The 17,144-nt window shown below is 37.3% G+C and overlaps 1 protein-coding gene across 1 annotated transcript in view; it reads right to left on the bottom strand.

Annotated features, from left to right (window-relative positions):
* Positions 1 to 582: 582 nt before the first annotated feature.
* The window catches only part of LOC144433015 (proto-oncogene tyrosine-protein kinase ROS-like), a 72,376-nt gene continuing 55,814 nt past the window's right edge, over positions 583 to 17,144 (bottom strand). Inside the window, exons 27-42 of the mRNA XM_078121329.1 lie at positions 16,754 to 16,968; positions 16,318 to 16,456; positions 15,261 to 15,511; positions 13,884 to 14,060; positions 13,275 to 13,458; positions 11,734 to 11,860; positions 11,057 to 11,244; positions 10,846 to 10,944; positions 9,917 to 10,055; positions 9,505 to 9,661; positions 9,131 to 9,195; positions 6,179 to 6,406; positions 4,964 to 5,161; positions 3,576 to 3,710; positions 2,880 to 3,013; positions 583 to 2,234 (exon numbers count right to left, since the gene is read on the bottom strand). Of these exons, the coding sequence (XP_077977455.1) occupies positions 1,270 to 2,234; positions 2,880 to 3,013; positions 3,576 to 3,710; positions 4,964 to 5,161; positions 6,179 to 6,406; positions 9,131 to 9,195; positions 9,505 to 9,661; positions 9,917 to 10,055; positions 10,846 to 10,944; positions 11,057 to 11,244; positions 11,734 to 11,860; positions 13,275 to 13,458; positions 13,884 to 14,060; positions 15,261 to 15,511; positions 16,318 to 16,456; positions 16,754 to 16,968 (3,401 nt within the window). The 3' untranslated portion in view covers positions 583 to 1,269. The remainder of the gene's footprint in view (positions 2,235 to 2,879; positions 3,014 to 3,575; positions 3,711 to 4,963; positions 5,162 to 6,178; positions 6,407 to 9,130; positions 9,196 to 9,504; positions 9,662 to 9,916; positions 10,056 to 10,845; positions 10,945 to 11,056; positions 11,245 to 11,733; positions 11,861 to 13,274; positions 13,459 to 13,883; positions 14,061 to 15,260; positions 15,512 to 16,317; positions 16,457 to 16,753; positions 16,969 to 17,144) is intronic.

Here is a 17,144-nt window from a genome sequence, read left to right as displayed (position 1 = left end):
TGGTTGAATATATATATTGCATAAAAAAGTATTGGGTATAGAAATATGAATAAATATTACAAAATTTTGAACTATGAAAACTGCGCAAGAAGAAAATATTTAAAAATCAAGCTTTTCTCTACTCGGTTTATATCGCCGCGTCAGTGCGGTATGGTCGTATCTGCCTATGCAATTCTATAGGCAGATACAACCATATGGTGTAATATATTATGTAATGGTATAGACAGATACAAATGGCATGTGAGTGCAAGTGTGGCGTAGTCTTGGTATTTGTACGAGTGTTTGCAGTGTTCTCTGCAGCTGTCACAGTACTTTCACAAGCATATTATAACTGCTGAATGTGCAACAGAAATTATGGTGTGCATGTGTATGTGTGCGTATGTATGTATGTATATATGTATGTATGTGTATGTGTGTGTGTGTATGTACGTACGTACGTACGTATGTATGTATGTATGTATGTATGTATATATGTATGTATGTATGTGTATGTATGTATGTATGTATGTATGTATGTATGTATGTATGTGTGTATGTATGTATGTATGTATGTACATGTATGTATGTATGTATGTGTGTGTATGTATGTATGTATGTCTATCTATCTGTGTGTCTGTCTGTCTGTCTGTCTGTCTGTCTGTCTGTCTGTCTGTCTGTCTGCCTATCTGTGTGTGTGCCTGTCTATGTGTTTGACTGTCTATACATAATTGATTTTCAAGCATACAGCCTCTTAATGATCCAAAACACTCTATATATGCCATTATATGGTTGGCATGCTTCACATTAGCAATGAACAGGAAACAGTCACTGTTTCTTAGTGTAGCTAGGTACCTATAACCCAGAGAACTAACTTTGGTGGCACGTTACAGTGTATAATTATAATATATCATGTTGGCTGATGTCATAGTCACACTCAGAAAAAAACAAAACAGAATAAATAATATATTTCAGGAACAAAATTTTAAAGGGAGAAATGGCACAGCCATACACTGGTATTAAGATTTAAGTTGATATAAAATGCACATAGTGCAAATACTAAAACTGTTCTAAAATATTAACTTTTTTTAAGAATAGTTCATGACCACTCGGTGTGACATTGGGATCATTATCAACTTGATCCTGTGGTAAACTAGACATGAACTAAATCTGTTCATCTCAGAAAGTATTCTTATATGACAGCTTCCTTCCCTGATCCTTCTTTAGTTAGCTCACATCATCTCTTTTCTGTTAACTTGGGGGGGTCACTAGACCCCTTATCTTTGATGCATTTCACAACCTTGTTCCAACTTTTGTTGAATTCCGTTTCTTTGCATCTACGTTTTCATACTCAGGGTTTTGTGATTTTGTTGATCCGGTTCTTTGAACATTTTCGTACGGTCTGCTTCCGTCACCTGGTTTCGTCATGTTTTCCGGTTCTGCAGGATCTTTACGGAATGGATTAGGATACCTGCTATTTGATTGGTTGGCCTTCTCTGCTTTCCCAGGTGCAGGCCTGCCATTAGCACCTGTACCTTTGCTTACGGATCCCTTATTTTGGTTTGCATCCATAACACTAGCACCTGTGGCTTTACTAAATGAGTTAGGCTGACTATTTTGTTCCGATGGCATCCCTTGGCTCACAGAACTTGACTGCCTACTAACCCCTTTATTGCCGAATAAATTAGCACCCGTGGCCTTACTTAAAGACCTTGGTTTAGTACCTGAGTCCTGTCGTCCTAAAAGTCCTTTCCCCGTCGCCTTACTCAACGAACTTTTCACGTCATCTTTTGGTTTATCAATCACATCGTCTTCATCACCTTGAAAAGCCTTGTTGTCGTGATAAAGTTTACGAGCGGAAGTCGGGGTTGAGCGCGGCGTACTGCGAGGTGTCACACTGACATCCATTGCATACCGCGCATTGTGAGATGTACGATCTCGCTCTCGTTCAAACGATGGATGACTCAGAGCGGGGAATTTAGGGCTTCTCCGTCCGTCAATTCTTGGGCTTCCCTTAGGTGTGTTGTGACTGCTAGATGTGGGAAACTTCTTACCAAGTATCGGACTAGCGGAGGAATTTGGTGGTTTTAACGAAGCACCTGATCCGATTCCACTGCTGTCATCTGATCCCAGTAAATCAGTTCTGTAGCTTCCACGACTTTTTAAACTCTGTTTGCTGTTCACTGGTTCTAAGTACCCTTCCTCATCTTCAAGAGTTGTCTGCTGTGGTTGTTGTATCTTAGAGTAGTTGATAGGAGCTGCAATTTCATCAAACATTATATTTTGTCAATTTTTACATCCAAAGACTTCTGTTCAAATGTTATATGTTTTTCATACACTAATATTAAAGGGAAAGAATACCTTGTGAAATTCACTACGTTTAATAAAAATTTGCATTTTAAATGAAATAAAATGGGTTGTTTCATTCACTTTCACTCAGCTGTATGGAGTTGATATTGATCAGAACTTAGCAGGAAGTGACATACGAGACTTGCAAGTTAACTTCTGATACACATATTGTTGACTGCTTCTATTGTTATTCTAATATATTTAACAGAAGTTGCCCTGCAAGTCTCGTATGTCACTTCCTGCAAAGTTCAGATCAACGTCAGCTCCATACTGAGAGACGTGAAACCATTTTTTATCTCACTAAGCAATCAAGTTTATATCAAACACAAAGTATACCTCCCCTTAAATATATTACACATATCAAAATCAACCAAGATACATTTCTTTGACTTTATAATATTTTAATAACAACTTCTGGAATTTCCCATTTTTTGTTTCTAAAGTAAATCTTTTAATAGTTAAGAACTTTCTATCACAATTTACCTCATTTAAGCAATAAATGCACCAAAACATAATTATCTCCATTCACATAATTTTAATCAAATCAACCTTACCGTCAAATGCTAGATTGTCTAGTCCGTCCATGGTTAGTGATTTTCTTTTGAACGTTTCAAGTTTCTGTAGTAGAAATTTAAATGTAGGTCTTCCTTCAGGGTCTTCATGCCAACATTTCAACATTAACTGATGCCTGTCAAATGTTAGAGGATAAGAAATTTTCTTTAGACGTTATATAACATGGTTACAGTTTCCTGTGAGATTATATCCCAAGGAAATATGGAGTATTCTAAGACAATAGAGAAACATGAACATAGTACTAAGTAGAGAAGTTAAAATGGCTGTCTTTATGTCAATGTCTTGTTATGTCGGTTTATGCCTTTGTGTGTCTCTCTGTCTGTCTGTCTGTCTGTCTGTCCATCTGAGTCTATCTTTGGTCTTCGCTATGTTGTCTCTGTCTCGGAGTCTGTTTTGAGTCACTGTCTGTCTCTTGTGATGTCTGCCTGTGTCTGTCTTTGTGTCTGTCTAAGGGTCTCTGTCTCTCAGTTGTAATGTCTGTCTGTGTCTGTCTTTGTCTGTCTCAGGGTCTTGTCTCTCACTTGCGATGTCTGTCTCTGTGTCTGTCTCAGGGTCTATCTCTTAGTTGTAATGTCTATCTCTAAGTTGTCTCAGGGTTTGTCTGTCTGTCTGTCTGTCTGTCTGTCTGCATGCTTGTCTCAGTGTGTATGTAGATAGTCACATTAACAACAACTTACACATCATCAGGGCAGTTGTCAGGGCGACTCAGTCTTCCACCAGTTGTAACAAAATGTAAGACTTCTAAGTTTGTCCTGGCAGGATATGGCTGTTGACCTAAGGTCATGATCTCCCATAGCAACACACCAAATGACCTAGGTCAAGAAGAATTTACATACAATTTCCTTAATAATTAATATTCAAATCTTCTGAACAATTACAATATACATGTACGCATAATTAAATATTGTGAATTCTCCATCAAATTAAAAATTACAGTTATTTTTAGGTCATGATTTATGTGTCTGCCACTTTGATCTCAATTAAGTGTGGTTTCTCTGCACCACTCGCACAGGAAATAGATTACATGAATTCTGCTCTATCTCTCTCTCTATCTCTTGTACAGGAAATAGATTACATGTTTATTTCCCATACTCTGTGGATGTGTATCAAAGATAAACTAACATCATTCATCAGACTCTAACACAGAGTGTAACCATACATAATACTACAAAGATGCCAAATGACAACAAATATTCATATCAGAGTAATTTTTTGGATAATAAACTGTTCAATAAAGGAAAGTATTTCTAGGCTATCTGAGTACAGCATAAACAGCAATGTTGTAAAACGTTGTGAAAAGAAAAGCTAAGGCCCCCCCAAAGAAAGAAAAAAAAATTGTTTCTGGTCAGGACAGTTTGTCTAAAATGGTGTAACACAATTTTTATTTTCGATTCTCAACAAACCAGTCACTCAATCTACTATTTATGACAGTTACTGTTCTTTTTATTTAGTACTTTAGAGCAAGTGAGTATGTGGGGCAGATGTCATTTGCTTGTTCATGGCTGGCTCTGCAGATGTCTTCACTGAAGTAGGGAGGCTTATTTTCATAATTACAATAATATTACTTTATTAGGAAGTAACATATCTTTAATTCCAGTCTAGTTGATATATGCCAAAAACTTAAATAAAACAAAAATTTTGTCCAAACAATTTTGGTGGGAATGTTTTCAGTATTGAAGGGGTTAAAAGTAACGCAAACTGAGTTTATAAACCTTTTACTCAAGTGAAAATAGTTACCTAAAATTAAAAATTAAACTACTCTTATAATATTAATGTCAATGCACACCTTCTTGGACATAACAATTGTCTTCTGGCATTGTTAGAACACTTGATTTCCTAGTATGGATTCCTAAACATTTTTTTTTTATCTTTGATAAATTACGTCCTTGGATCGTTCATATGTTATATCTTAATACCAGGTATGAGTTCAGTATATTGCAAGTGATAATTACGTATACTTCAGTAAATAGAATATTATGAGTGACTTTTAAAAACGCAGCATAAATCTCATCAAAAAATGTATAAATTCAGTTCAAAAGAATAATCTACAGTATAAATTCCTTACCATAGATCAGACTGGATTGTAAAGACACCGTCTACAAGACTTTCGGGTGACATCCATCGTACCGGAAGTAAGCCTTCACCTTCTTTACGATAATAGTCGTTCTTATAAATATCCCTAGCCAGACCAAAGTCACCAATTTTAACATTACGGAATCTGGGATCACGACTGGACACCAAACAATTCCTGGCAGCTAAATCCCTGGAAAAATAGAAAACAAAGTGGAACGATGCTATATTGTAATCATGGAAAAAACTAGAAACATTTCGTAAAAACTAGAAAAATTTCGTCATATAAATTGATATTTTGTCAGCTAATTACACTATTCACTTGTAATCACAAGTAAAGATGTAAAATCTACTAGGGATAAAAAATGACTAATGTAGCTAGAAGTAATAAAAAATAATTTTAAAAATTTTAAAAATGAAATTAAAAAAAAATTAAATTAAATTATATTAAAAAATAGCTGTTATATTCTTTCTCATGTTATTCAAATTTGTTCCCCTTTTTGATATATTTACTTTGGTGATATTTAATGTGAACTTTTTTCTTTTTAATTTCAGTTATCTATTTTTCTCTTTCTTTTTTTTGACAGGAGATTACATGACATTGTACTGATCAATTACCAAAACAGTGTGTGTGTCGCCAAATGTATTTTTTATCTTGATACAATATATTGGTAGATAAGGACAACACTTCACACATTCTAACTCTTCTACAAATGAATCTGTGATGCACACTGTTGTGTGACATGGTTAGGTGAAATTGGCTGTATATACACATTTCCACATTGTACACTTTAAAGGGGAACGCCACCCCAGAATTTTCATATTTTCATACACTATATGAGTTCTGGAGAGTCATTTCATGATTTTCCATCACCCACAATTACTTGTGATTTCAGAGAAACGTCAAGTTGATCTTTGTGTATTTATAGGGTATCTTTGCTATGGCTAATGCACGATGAAACTTTGAACTTTTCTACCATTAAGTCATTTTATCTATACACATCTTACACGCTATCTACTAGTATATAATTACTTGAAATTTCTGAGAAACATCAAGTTGATCTTGTGCCTTTAAATCATACGGTATCTTTGGAATGGCTATTGCACGATGTAACTTTGAACTTTTGTACATTAGTTCAATGTACCCATACACATCACACCCGCTGTCTAATTACTAGTACATTCATTAGAATTCCAACTTGCCCCCTACCTGTGAACAAAGTGCATCTCCTCCAGATATCTACATCCTCTGCAGACATCGATGGAGATTTCAATCAGATCCATACAGCCCAGTGCAGCGGGTGATGCAGCGGTGGGACGGCAAGATCGTAGGTAGGAGAGAAGATCACCAGCTTCCATCAATTCCAGGATAATAAACTGTGGATCGTTATCTAGACATACACCAAGTAAACGTAGGATGTGTGGATGTTTGAAATTGCTGGAATGGAAAAACACCGAACATTGTAACTCAGTTTAATACTTTACAGCAGAAACTGTAATTGTGTGCATTTTTTATGTCATTGATCACACATGTCTGACAAGAACCACATCCAAGCAAGTAACATCAACAAAAACTTAGAAAAGTAACTTCAGTCCATTTAAATTTAAGTAATAAAACACAGTGAGCGTTGCAACCAGATCTATACTATAAACAGCGAGTATGCAATTCGAACACTTACGCTTGAGATCTGGTTGTGTCCACCCACTTTTAGAGTAGTTTATTACTTACACTAATCGAAGAGATGTTGCTTCTCTAAATATTTTGTCGGTATCACTTGGTTGAATGTGGTTGTTAAGTACTGCTGTAAAGTGGCTAGTGGTTACTCATAATGCTCTTATCAAACACTGAAATTGAGTGCAATTTTAATTTCCACTGTATTTTCAGCAAGTAACATACATGCAGTGAAGACAACATCATACAAGATAAAATCGATGTGAAATTTACCAAGCATCTACACGATCTAAAGTACACCTGTATGATCTTTTGAACACTGATTATTCTGTGTTCATGTAGTTGCCATGGGAACACTCATCAGGGGTGAACAAATCCACTGGTCCGAGGTCCGGGACCAGTGATTTTTTTGGGCGGACCACACAAATTTGACCTTGTCTGGTCCGTCGGACCAGTACCTTAAACTGTAAATAATCATGCTAAAAAGTAGGAACAGCAACAACTGAATGTGAACAAACAAGAAATACGATCACGATGGAGCTAAAACTACAAGCCTTGTATGACCTTTCAATGGGTCATGAAGTATTATCAGGTGACTTCCGACTTCAAACCAGCGATATGCTATAGAGAGGGGGCGTGAACTTTGACAGTTGAATGACTAGTGGTGCGTCAATACGTCATAGTAGCGGCCGTACATCGTAGTTTATTTCACTGAATCAACAACAATGTGAAATGATAGACAGGAGATAACACTCAACACACATGTGGCTCATATCATTACTAGTAGTCCCTAAACCGGTATGGTTTAGGGACACAAGAATTAGGAAGACAAGAGTAATAATTTCATTGTATAATAATTCCAATGTATCAAACGAAACATTTTATTTGCTATCATTCTGTCAGCATTGATTTTTTTATTGTGTTTATTCATAAAGGAGCTTCAAATGATTTATAGTAGAACCCCTTTCATGAAATGAAGTCATCCAAATGACGCACAAACTTCATGTTATCCCACAAAAGTCCGGGAAAAAGTTACCATGTTTGTCCACTGGGCAAGTGAATAACAAAGGTTCCAACCTCAGTTACTTCCATGATAGCAATCACTGACTGTCATCTTGGTTTTTCCAATGACTTACAAGGGTTGACGATACCATACCAGTCCTCCTGCATTGCTTTCTGCAATATGCTGGTCTCGAACCTCAGATGCAGAGCTCAGATTTGTGCACACATGTTGCTCATTCCATTTCGGGTGTGTGGGTTGCTTGTTAGACACATAACACAAATGCACTCCAAATCTGAGCATTTATGCTGCTTATTATCGTTTACTTTGTAATAGATAAAACATTACACGATCAAAAATATACACCACCTGTTTTATTTTCTCCTTGCATGTAATTTAGGTCTAAGTAAAAATAATGTGCTAAGACCAACCCTAGACAGAAATGGTACACGCCAAGGCATTTCCCACGATATCTTATCTGTTACTATCTGTAAACATAGGACGTCAGTGTCCACACTACGTATAGTACCTCTCAAATAAACGACCATTTCCCAAATAGATTTGCTGTGTAATGTGTGGCTATCCATCTCGTAAATAATTTAGTGCATCTGAAACGCGAATGGCTGTAAAGTTTTAAATGGACAACACGGACAATGGTCAATCTTTTGAGCTATGGAAAACAACTGACCAGCATGACACCAAATGAACATTCTGATTCTAGGGTTACACTTACAGATAGTCAACGAAGTATCTATTTTAGCACTGTGATATGATATTTGCCAAAGCCTCGATAACTGGCGAATTTGATTATATCTCCACACCGTCACACGGACTCCCTCTAGTCAGGCAATGTATGTGTTCCTAGGTCTTTTTCCAAAGCCTCGACAACTGGTAAATTTGATTTTATCTCGACACAGTCACACCATGGACACAAGGACTCCTAGTCAGGCAATGTATGTGTTCTTAGTTTTTTTTTTCGTGAGATTTTATAGGATCAACTTTGAAGGGGTCAGTTTCTTTGTACAATTGTGATGATTTGCTTGCAATATCTGGGTTTTCCAGACAAGTTTGACAAAACGTAGTACAACTTTTGTCGTCATATTGCAATCATGACCAAGTAAAACTGTTTTTCAATGTTCTTGTCGCATATTTCTGTCAAATTTCTAATCCTTCGTGAAATCCAAGTGAAGTCGCCGTTCAATATTTTTCGTTTCGTCAATGCGTAAAAATAACCGTTACAAATATAATAGAATTGTCAATTGACTGAAACAAGCATGTCAACTTTATATTTATCATTATAAATTGGGTATTGTTCCACTATAAGTGGTGTACGTCTAAATATATAGATTCATAGGCAAGATTTAATGTTTCACGTTAGCGGGACCAAGGACCACGGACCACTAATTCTTTCAGCAGGACCACTGGATTTTTTAAGGCACTGGTCCGGGGACCACCAGTTCACAAAATGATTTGTTCACCCCTGCTCATACCTCATCAACTGAGCTTCTTTTAAAAATTCTTCTTTTTCTTGGTCTGTGGCTCCTTTCCTGAGAGTCTGTGGATGAGATATCATGACAAAATTGATCAGATTTAAATATCAAATATACCTTGTTTTTAGTTGGACTTAATGAAATAATGTAAGTTTCATCAAAATTCTTTAAATACAGAATACACTAAGTAAATATCATACTGTTTATCACGACTTGAAATAAAATGTCTTTGTTTTCTATTACCATGTTTACAATCAATTGTGAAAGTGTGTATGTACATTTGTGTGTGTGTGTGTGTGTGTGTGTGTGTGTGTGTGTGTGTGTGTGTGTGTGTGTGTGTGTGTGAGTGTGTGTAGACTAAAATCGTACTCTACCTTCACAGCAACTTTTGTTTCTCCTGAATTGTCTCCAGTAATGTCAAGTGCAAGACCTTCAAAGACCTCACCAAATGCACCACTGCCAAGAAATGTGACCAATTTTAATCTTTCCCTCGGGAAGAGAGGAAGTTCTACATCCAACTCTGGTAAATTCCTGGAAAAGTAAAAACAATGTCAACCACTATATCCATGCTAATTTATGCTAATTTATTTATCAGTTGTGCATCTAGTGGAGTGGTGTTTGCTATATTATATTAGATACATATAATTTTACTTTTCCATATCCTAGTATTGTGGGGGTTTAGAGGTGAGGGGGGACGGGGTGGCGGTGTTACTCCTTCACTGTAACTTCTTAATATCTTCTTGTACTGTATATTTTGTTGTGAAATAGAAAGACGGACAGACTTACCCGACAGCATAGAAGGCGTTACTTTGCCTGATAACAGCATTTGGATATGCCCGGAGTGTAGCCAACTCCTGGTCAGCATCATAGTGGACTCTGACATCTCCAGGTAACTTTGGTAGCTTCCTTCTACGTCGTTTAATTGCTGCAATGAAAAGAACCACAATACTGTAGTAACCATGAATGGCACAGGATATGGGTGTATGTGCATGAATGTGGGTGATCTGGGTGTATGTGAATGAATGTGGGTGATCTGGGTGTATGTATGTGAATGTGGGTGATCTGGGTGTATGTGAATGAATGTGGGTGATCTGGGTGTATGTGTGTGAATGTGGGTGATCTGGGTGTATGTGAATGAATGTGGGTGATCTGGGTGCATGTGTGTGAATGTGGGTGATCTGGGTGTATGTGAATGAATGAATGTGGGTGATCTGGGTTTTTGTGAATGAATGTGGGTGATCTGGGTTTTTGTGAATGAATGTGGGTGATCTGGGTGTATAAGTGTGAATGTGGGTGATCTGGGTGTATGTGCATGAATTTGGGTGATCTGGGTGTATGTGAATGAATGTGGGTGATCTGGGTGTATAAGTGTGAATGTGGGTGATATGGGTGTATGTGCATGAATTTGGGTGATCTGGGTGTATGAGTGTGAATGTGGGTGATCTGGGTGTACATGTATGTGCATGAATGAGGGTGATCTGAGTGTATGAGTGCGAATGTGGGTGATCTGAGTGTATGAGTGTGAATGTGGGTGATCTGAGTGTATGAGTGTGAATGTGGGTGATCTGGGTGTACATGTATGTGCATGAATGTGGGTGATCTGAGTGTATGAGTGTGAATTTGGGTGATCTGAGTGTATGAGTGTGAATGTGGGTGATCTGGGTGTATGAGTGTGAATGTGGGTGATCCGAAATAGTTTATCATAATAAACTTACCAAGACAGATGACCAGGATCATGACGATGAGTAACAAACCAACTCCACAACCAATGGCTATGATAATATACAGACCCAGGTCTAGCTCCACAGGTATAGCTATTATAGAAAGATATGAAATATGCCAATTAAATCGGCAAATTATATGAAAACCTGTTCAATCTGATGTGATATTTTTAATATTTGAACTACGATAAAAAGCAAGACTTACGTTCCAGAGCGACAATAAAGATGCTGCTATGGTTACTGAAACCACTGGATCCGATTTCATTGATGCATTCCACACGGAAGATGTACGACTCCCCTTCATCAAGGTCGACCATAACCCAGTATGGTTCAGTTTTGTTATAGACAGTTGTCCAGTTACCATCCGATGTCCAGTTGAACTCTGGTTGCACCCTAGGAAAATAACAAAACAAAATATTAATAACCTTTGTAAGTTACAATGCAGTGTACTCAGTGGAGCAGTATGAACCCATAGGCCCAGTAACTGTTAAAGTGCTCTGGACTGCATGGCAGTATGAACCAATGGTCCCAGTAACTGTTAGAGTGCTGTGTACTGCATGGCAATATGAACCCATAGACCAGGTAAGACATTGAGGCCATGTACTGAAAGAAAAAAGAGAAACACACAAAATCTGGTGGTGGTTGATAGAGGGTGCCCTCACATTCTGACATAATAGATATGCCTTCCGCAGACACTCTGTCTCAAATAAAACTTGTACATGATTTGTACATACAAATTAGTAGACTGTCAGATATGTTGTGTTATTCTGCCCTCACTGGCCTGGAAGGGGGTTGATCGATGTGTGAGGGCACCCCGTCACAGCGTACCTTACAGACGTATAACAAATTAGATGTTCACATTTTGAAAGAAGATTGACTTGCCTCGAATACTGTAGATTATATTGGGTTATAACAGCTCCATTATCGAGGGGTTCATTCCAGGCTACTTGCCATATATCAACTCCTAGTTCTTCAAAGTATGGCTTGAGTGGAATACCGGGAACACCAGCTATATGAAGGATCAATAATTATATAGTTCATGATAATAGACCTTTCAAAAATTTGCCATAATGGTGGTGCTCTACTTCCTGTCTGTGTGTACCTTGGAGGTATACATGGTATAGGTTACTCGGTTAATCATAGAACACTGCTGCTTTCCTTGATGTCTGAACAATATGAAAAACATCCCTGATTTACATGTCTACAGAATACCAAGGGACAAAGTTCGAACGGTGTGACAATGAGGTGATGATACCCCCAAAATTGAGCGAGGGTGCTGAATTCTCAATTTCAAATATGATGCCATAGACCAATTTAGAAATATTAGAATACAACAGCGGAAACTGAGGTTTCAATTATTTAGACTCCTGCACTGCTGCAGCTCTTCACAAAGCCTCATCTAGAATGGTTATTCGGCAGTGTAACAAAACTGAACTCATGAGGGCGCTAGTCATAATGATGAAACAATGAAGTTTGTCAAGGGAGGCCATAGCTAGATCCTTCAGAGGTCTATGGGGAGGCGTAGGAAGGATTACAAGTGGATGAAATCATTCCTTGAGATGTCAAGATAGGTGATTTTATAATATAGGCACAACGAAGGCACTCAGCTCTCATCCATTTGAATTTGTAATCTACCATATGCAATAATGATAATTTTAGTTTGTGACTTAGTAAGCCGACAGGGTGATTTTTGCAATGGTGTTGTTACGCTTCTCTAACTATGTAAAGATGTTGAATAGCGCTCTCACCAAATATTGAGATAAAAACGATGCAATGACATGATTAACATTTAGGTAACAAAAACTTGATAAATGATGCTATATTCGTTTACGTAAAGCCTTTTTGTACATACTTCAATAGCAACCACTAATCTAAGGGGCCTTTTTGTAATACTTTAATAACAACCCTTAACCTAAGGGGCCTTGTCACTACAAATCACAAGGTGAGTAGTAGCTGTGTTTTCCGGCTTAATGATGAAATATACTAGGGAATAATACAGTTATACCACCACAAGCATAATTAATGAAAATTTGAAAAAATAATGACAACTTTTAACATATTGACGAGGTTTGAGCTGCCAAACCAACGAAGAAGATACACATTGTTGTGGTGTAAAACGACAAGGGCACAAAATTCTGCATTGTTTTTTCGTTTGAAGACATTCAACTTGGCTTGCATGAGGGACAATAGCAAGGATACTACAGAATGTGTAGTCAAATATAGAAACTTGGTAATCAAAAAAGATTGAAACCCGTCATCGAACACTAAAAACCAGATTGTAATATTTCAAATTTCTCTGATTGGCCACATGAGGGCACAATTCAAGATGGTTGCTGGTCGATGTTTTTTTAAAAAAAAAATGTTACGTAAACCTTTTTGTCGAATGATGATAAAGGAAAGTATAATCAATTCTTAAAACTTACCAAGAGTAGTGAATTGTTGATGCTTATAATCGTCTGGCCGCTCGTAGTTGTTATGAGAGTTATAAATGACATCAACCCATACATTGTATGACGTTAGCGGTGTTAGTTGTTTTAATTTAACAGAGTAGGTTGTGTTACTCTCCGTATCGGTGTGGGGATCTGTATTGCGCTTGTCACCATCGGGCTGAATGAGAAACAAAAACAGGCAACATTTATTTACACCCAAAGATTATTGTCACGATAAAGTGTAATAAATTTCTTTTTAAGTTCTGTGGTTCAGTATAAAGTTTGAATTCAATTGTAACAAAAAAAAAATAAAGTATCATTTGATAAGATCTATAATAAGAGAAATAAAACACAGTGAACAGTTTTGGGATGAATTTTTACAGCAAATATTTCAACGGTTTATGTCCGAGGAGCACATTACCTCAAAGGCCAATGTCAAAATATGAGTAACACGTCAGTCTGAGAGTGAAAATCAAGGAGAACTGAAAATAAAGTTGGTACTGATCAAAAGAAACGATCTCTGAAAATAGTCACTGTTAACTGATCCAAATTTAAAACTGTGGGATACAAATATTGGGGTCTAATTAAAATATAAAAACTCACCTCAGAATATTTAAAGATATGATATTTGACACTGTTGTCAGCGGGTGATATCCAAGATAGGTCAAAGGTCGTGTCTGTTTTTGCTATTAATCTCACCAGTCCAGGTTCCTCAAATGTTGTATTCTGTATAACCACACTTTCACTGAATTCATCACCCACAGCAGGATATGCATGTACCTGTTTGTACAGAATTATTTTCAAGTGATGATAAACAAGTGAGATGAGAATAGGTATCGGTATCTCTTTTTTTGATTTTTTAAAATTAATTCTATAACTTTCACGTTTTTTCTATATCAAAATAAACAATATAAAATAATTATGCCTAAGTTCTTGTTTGTAACTTATTATATTATCAATATCAAGGATTCAAACTACGGTATATATGGCAAAACTGGGATATGCAACAGAGTCGGCGCCCTCTGTGGTCAACACACACTACCAGTACCAATTAATTATGTATAACTATTGTTAGATATAGTCTTATTTACCCAGAATCTAACCTCGGGGGGGGGGGGGGGGGGGGGGGGGGGGGGGGAGGACTCTACCATGAGACCACCCAAATGAGTCTGGGGAAAGGTCATTCCAAATCACCCGTACTGGAACTCACATTGTACATTTCTTGCAAGTTATGGAAAAATTGGGTTGCGACGACCATTCCTGAGATGTTTCAGTCACGTAAGACATGCAAACCAGTCATGAAGGAACCTGGATCGTTCAGTGTGCAATGTAGTATGTGAAGTATTTCCCAGAATGCACTGCTCTGGGAGAGAGATCCAGTGTGGGCGATTAAGGATTACAGACTTACCGACTCTTCTCTGGGTAGTCTCGTTAGTAGAGCCCCCCAGCAATGAGAGTCTGGTAACTGAGACTAGTGCTCGATATAGAATGGACAACAGTGACAGCGCCCTCTGTGTTCACATACTAATTTTGAATGACTTTTGCTAGAATGGGCCATACAACAGTGATGTGGTCAACATACATGTACTACCAACTGATTATAATTTTAAAATGACTATTACAAGAATACAAGTGATGGCGCCCTCTGGTCTTAATATACCAACTATTTTTGAAATAACTATGACAAGCATGGGCCATACTTCGCTGGTCTCCACATACATTGCATACATATGCAGGTACAGTAACTAGTAATCGCATCTCACACTCTCAGACCAACTACCAAAAATATACTGCAAATAATTGTGGGAATACATACATATTTCCTTGGCAGATGGCAGATCCAAGATTACCATTACTAATTACATGCAGTCTCACACAAACTGATAAGTTCACGTGATAACGCAGGGACCAGAGGATCGAGGGCCATACAAGAGTAAAGGTAAACTCTGCGATCAACACAGGACTAAAAGTAAAACTCACCTTAAATGAATACACAGTAGCTGCCTCCAACTCTTTCACAAGCAAAAAGAAAACTTCCTCTGTATTTGATTTACTGATTTCATATCCAGTTATCTCAGTCCATGTTCCTGGTGGCAGTCTATTGTTGGTGAATAGTACCTTGTATGTGATCTCATCCAATGGTCCATGTGGTTCTAGTGGCGGTATCCAAGTGATGTTTACAATATAGGCAGTTTTCACAATTGCCATTAAATCCTCCACAGGTGAAGGAACTGTCAAAAAAAAAAAAGTTTACAAAATAAATGTTTTGATGTTCAAAGACAGCCATACTTTTAAGGGGAACACACCACAGTTATTGATTTTGTGAATAAGCACACTGGTTTGAGATTTGTCTTAAAGGGGAACACCACTCACTGGAATAAAAGTATTTTCATAAATTTTGTGTTCTGGAAAGTCATTTCATGATTGAAAGTTGCACAAGCTGAGTTTATCAGTTTTTAACTCAAGTGAAAATACTTCAATAAAACCACATTCCAGTTTAATGTTAATGTTGATGCATGTCTTCTATAACCTTACGATTGTCTTCTGGCATTGTTAGAACAGCTGATTGCATAATACAGATTCCTCAACATTTTTGATACGTATGATAAATTACGGTCATCGGATCATTTATGGGTTGTATCATGATACCAGGTTTGAGTTCAGTCAATTGCAAATGGTGGTTAAGTTTGCGTCAGTGAGTACAATACTGTGAGTACCTTTTAAAGACACAGGAAAAACTACGTCAAAATATGCATAAACTCAGCTTGTGCCCCTTTAATATCACAACAATATTACACGATAGCCAATTTGGAGCGTTCATTCATCACCTTCATTGTTCTGACAGTACAGTGTTGCTTCATGAGAATCAGCAGACATACATCATGTATTAGATGAACAATGAATATTCATGACTTTATCTGAAGGTAATACGCACTTAGGAGTCATGAATATTCATTGTTCATCTAAGCTACAGAAAAAAACAATTTGCTAGAAACCTACAAAATATCGATTGTTGTTTGTTGACTTCTTAACTTACCTCCAGGTTCTGTTCGATAGTTTGTTGCATCACTTAGTGTAGGGATATTCTGGGTATAGAAGTTACGATAGGAAGCTTGGAACACATACCATGTGTATGGTTGTAACTCTGTGATTGTTACTTCTTTATTGGTGGAGGTCTGACGATAGAACACATAGAATATTGATGAAGTCCACAGATAACTCTATGACAGAACCCCATGACACATGATTGCAAGTGTGGTGTACTCTGGATATTTGCACAAGCGCTTGCAGTGTTCTCCACTCCCATACTGTCACAACAATAGCAAATACCCGAGTGTGCGCACAGTGGAACTCACATGGCATAGGAGGGTTCTGTTATTATTACATACGTTTATCTGAAATGGCAAATTTCCATAAAAAAAACAAAAACGTTTTGTACCTAAGTGGAATTTTGAAAGGAACCATTTACATACCACATTGTCACACTGCAGTCCTTCATCACAAGTCACCACAGAACCGTTTAGGTTCATCAACCCATAATGCACTGTGTATGTGACCAAAGCTTTGCTTATCCCACTGCATTGTGGGGGCCAAGTAGGGGAAGTCAGATCCAAGGTAATACTATCACTGGTAGATGCCAGATTTGCAATAGGTCCTGCATAGTTGCCTGGAGCTAGACACTCGGTGTCTGAGAAAAAAAAAAAAAAATTTAATCATTTCATGATTCATTAAATTTAAGATCATTTGAAATTGAGATTTGATTTGACAAGATTAAAAGCGCCACTTCAGATTAACATTAATATCTAGGTGTGAAAACCGACTGAGAGATATAGAAAGAGTTGGCTCACAACAGAATAAAGTTCT

The sequence above is a fragment of the Glandiceps talaboti genome, chromosome 3 (genome assembly GCF_964340395.1).
Source record: "Glandiceps talaboti chromosome 3, keGlaTala1.1, whole genome shotgun sequence".
NCBI lineage: Eukaryota > Metazoa > Hemichordata > Enteropneusta > Spengelidae > Glandiceps > Glandiceps talaboti.
Note: the sequence above shows the minus strand (reverse complement) of the source record. Positions and strands in the feature narration are given on the sequence as shown.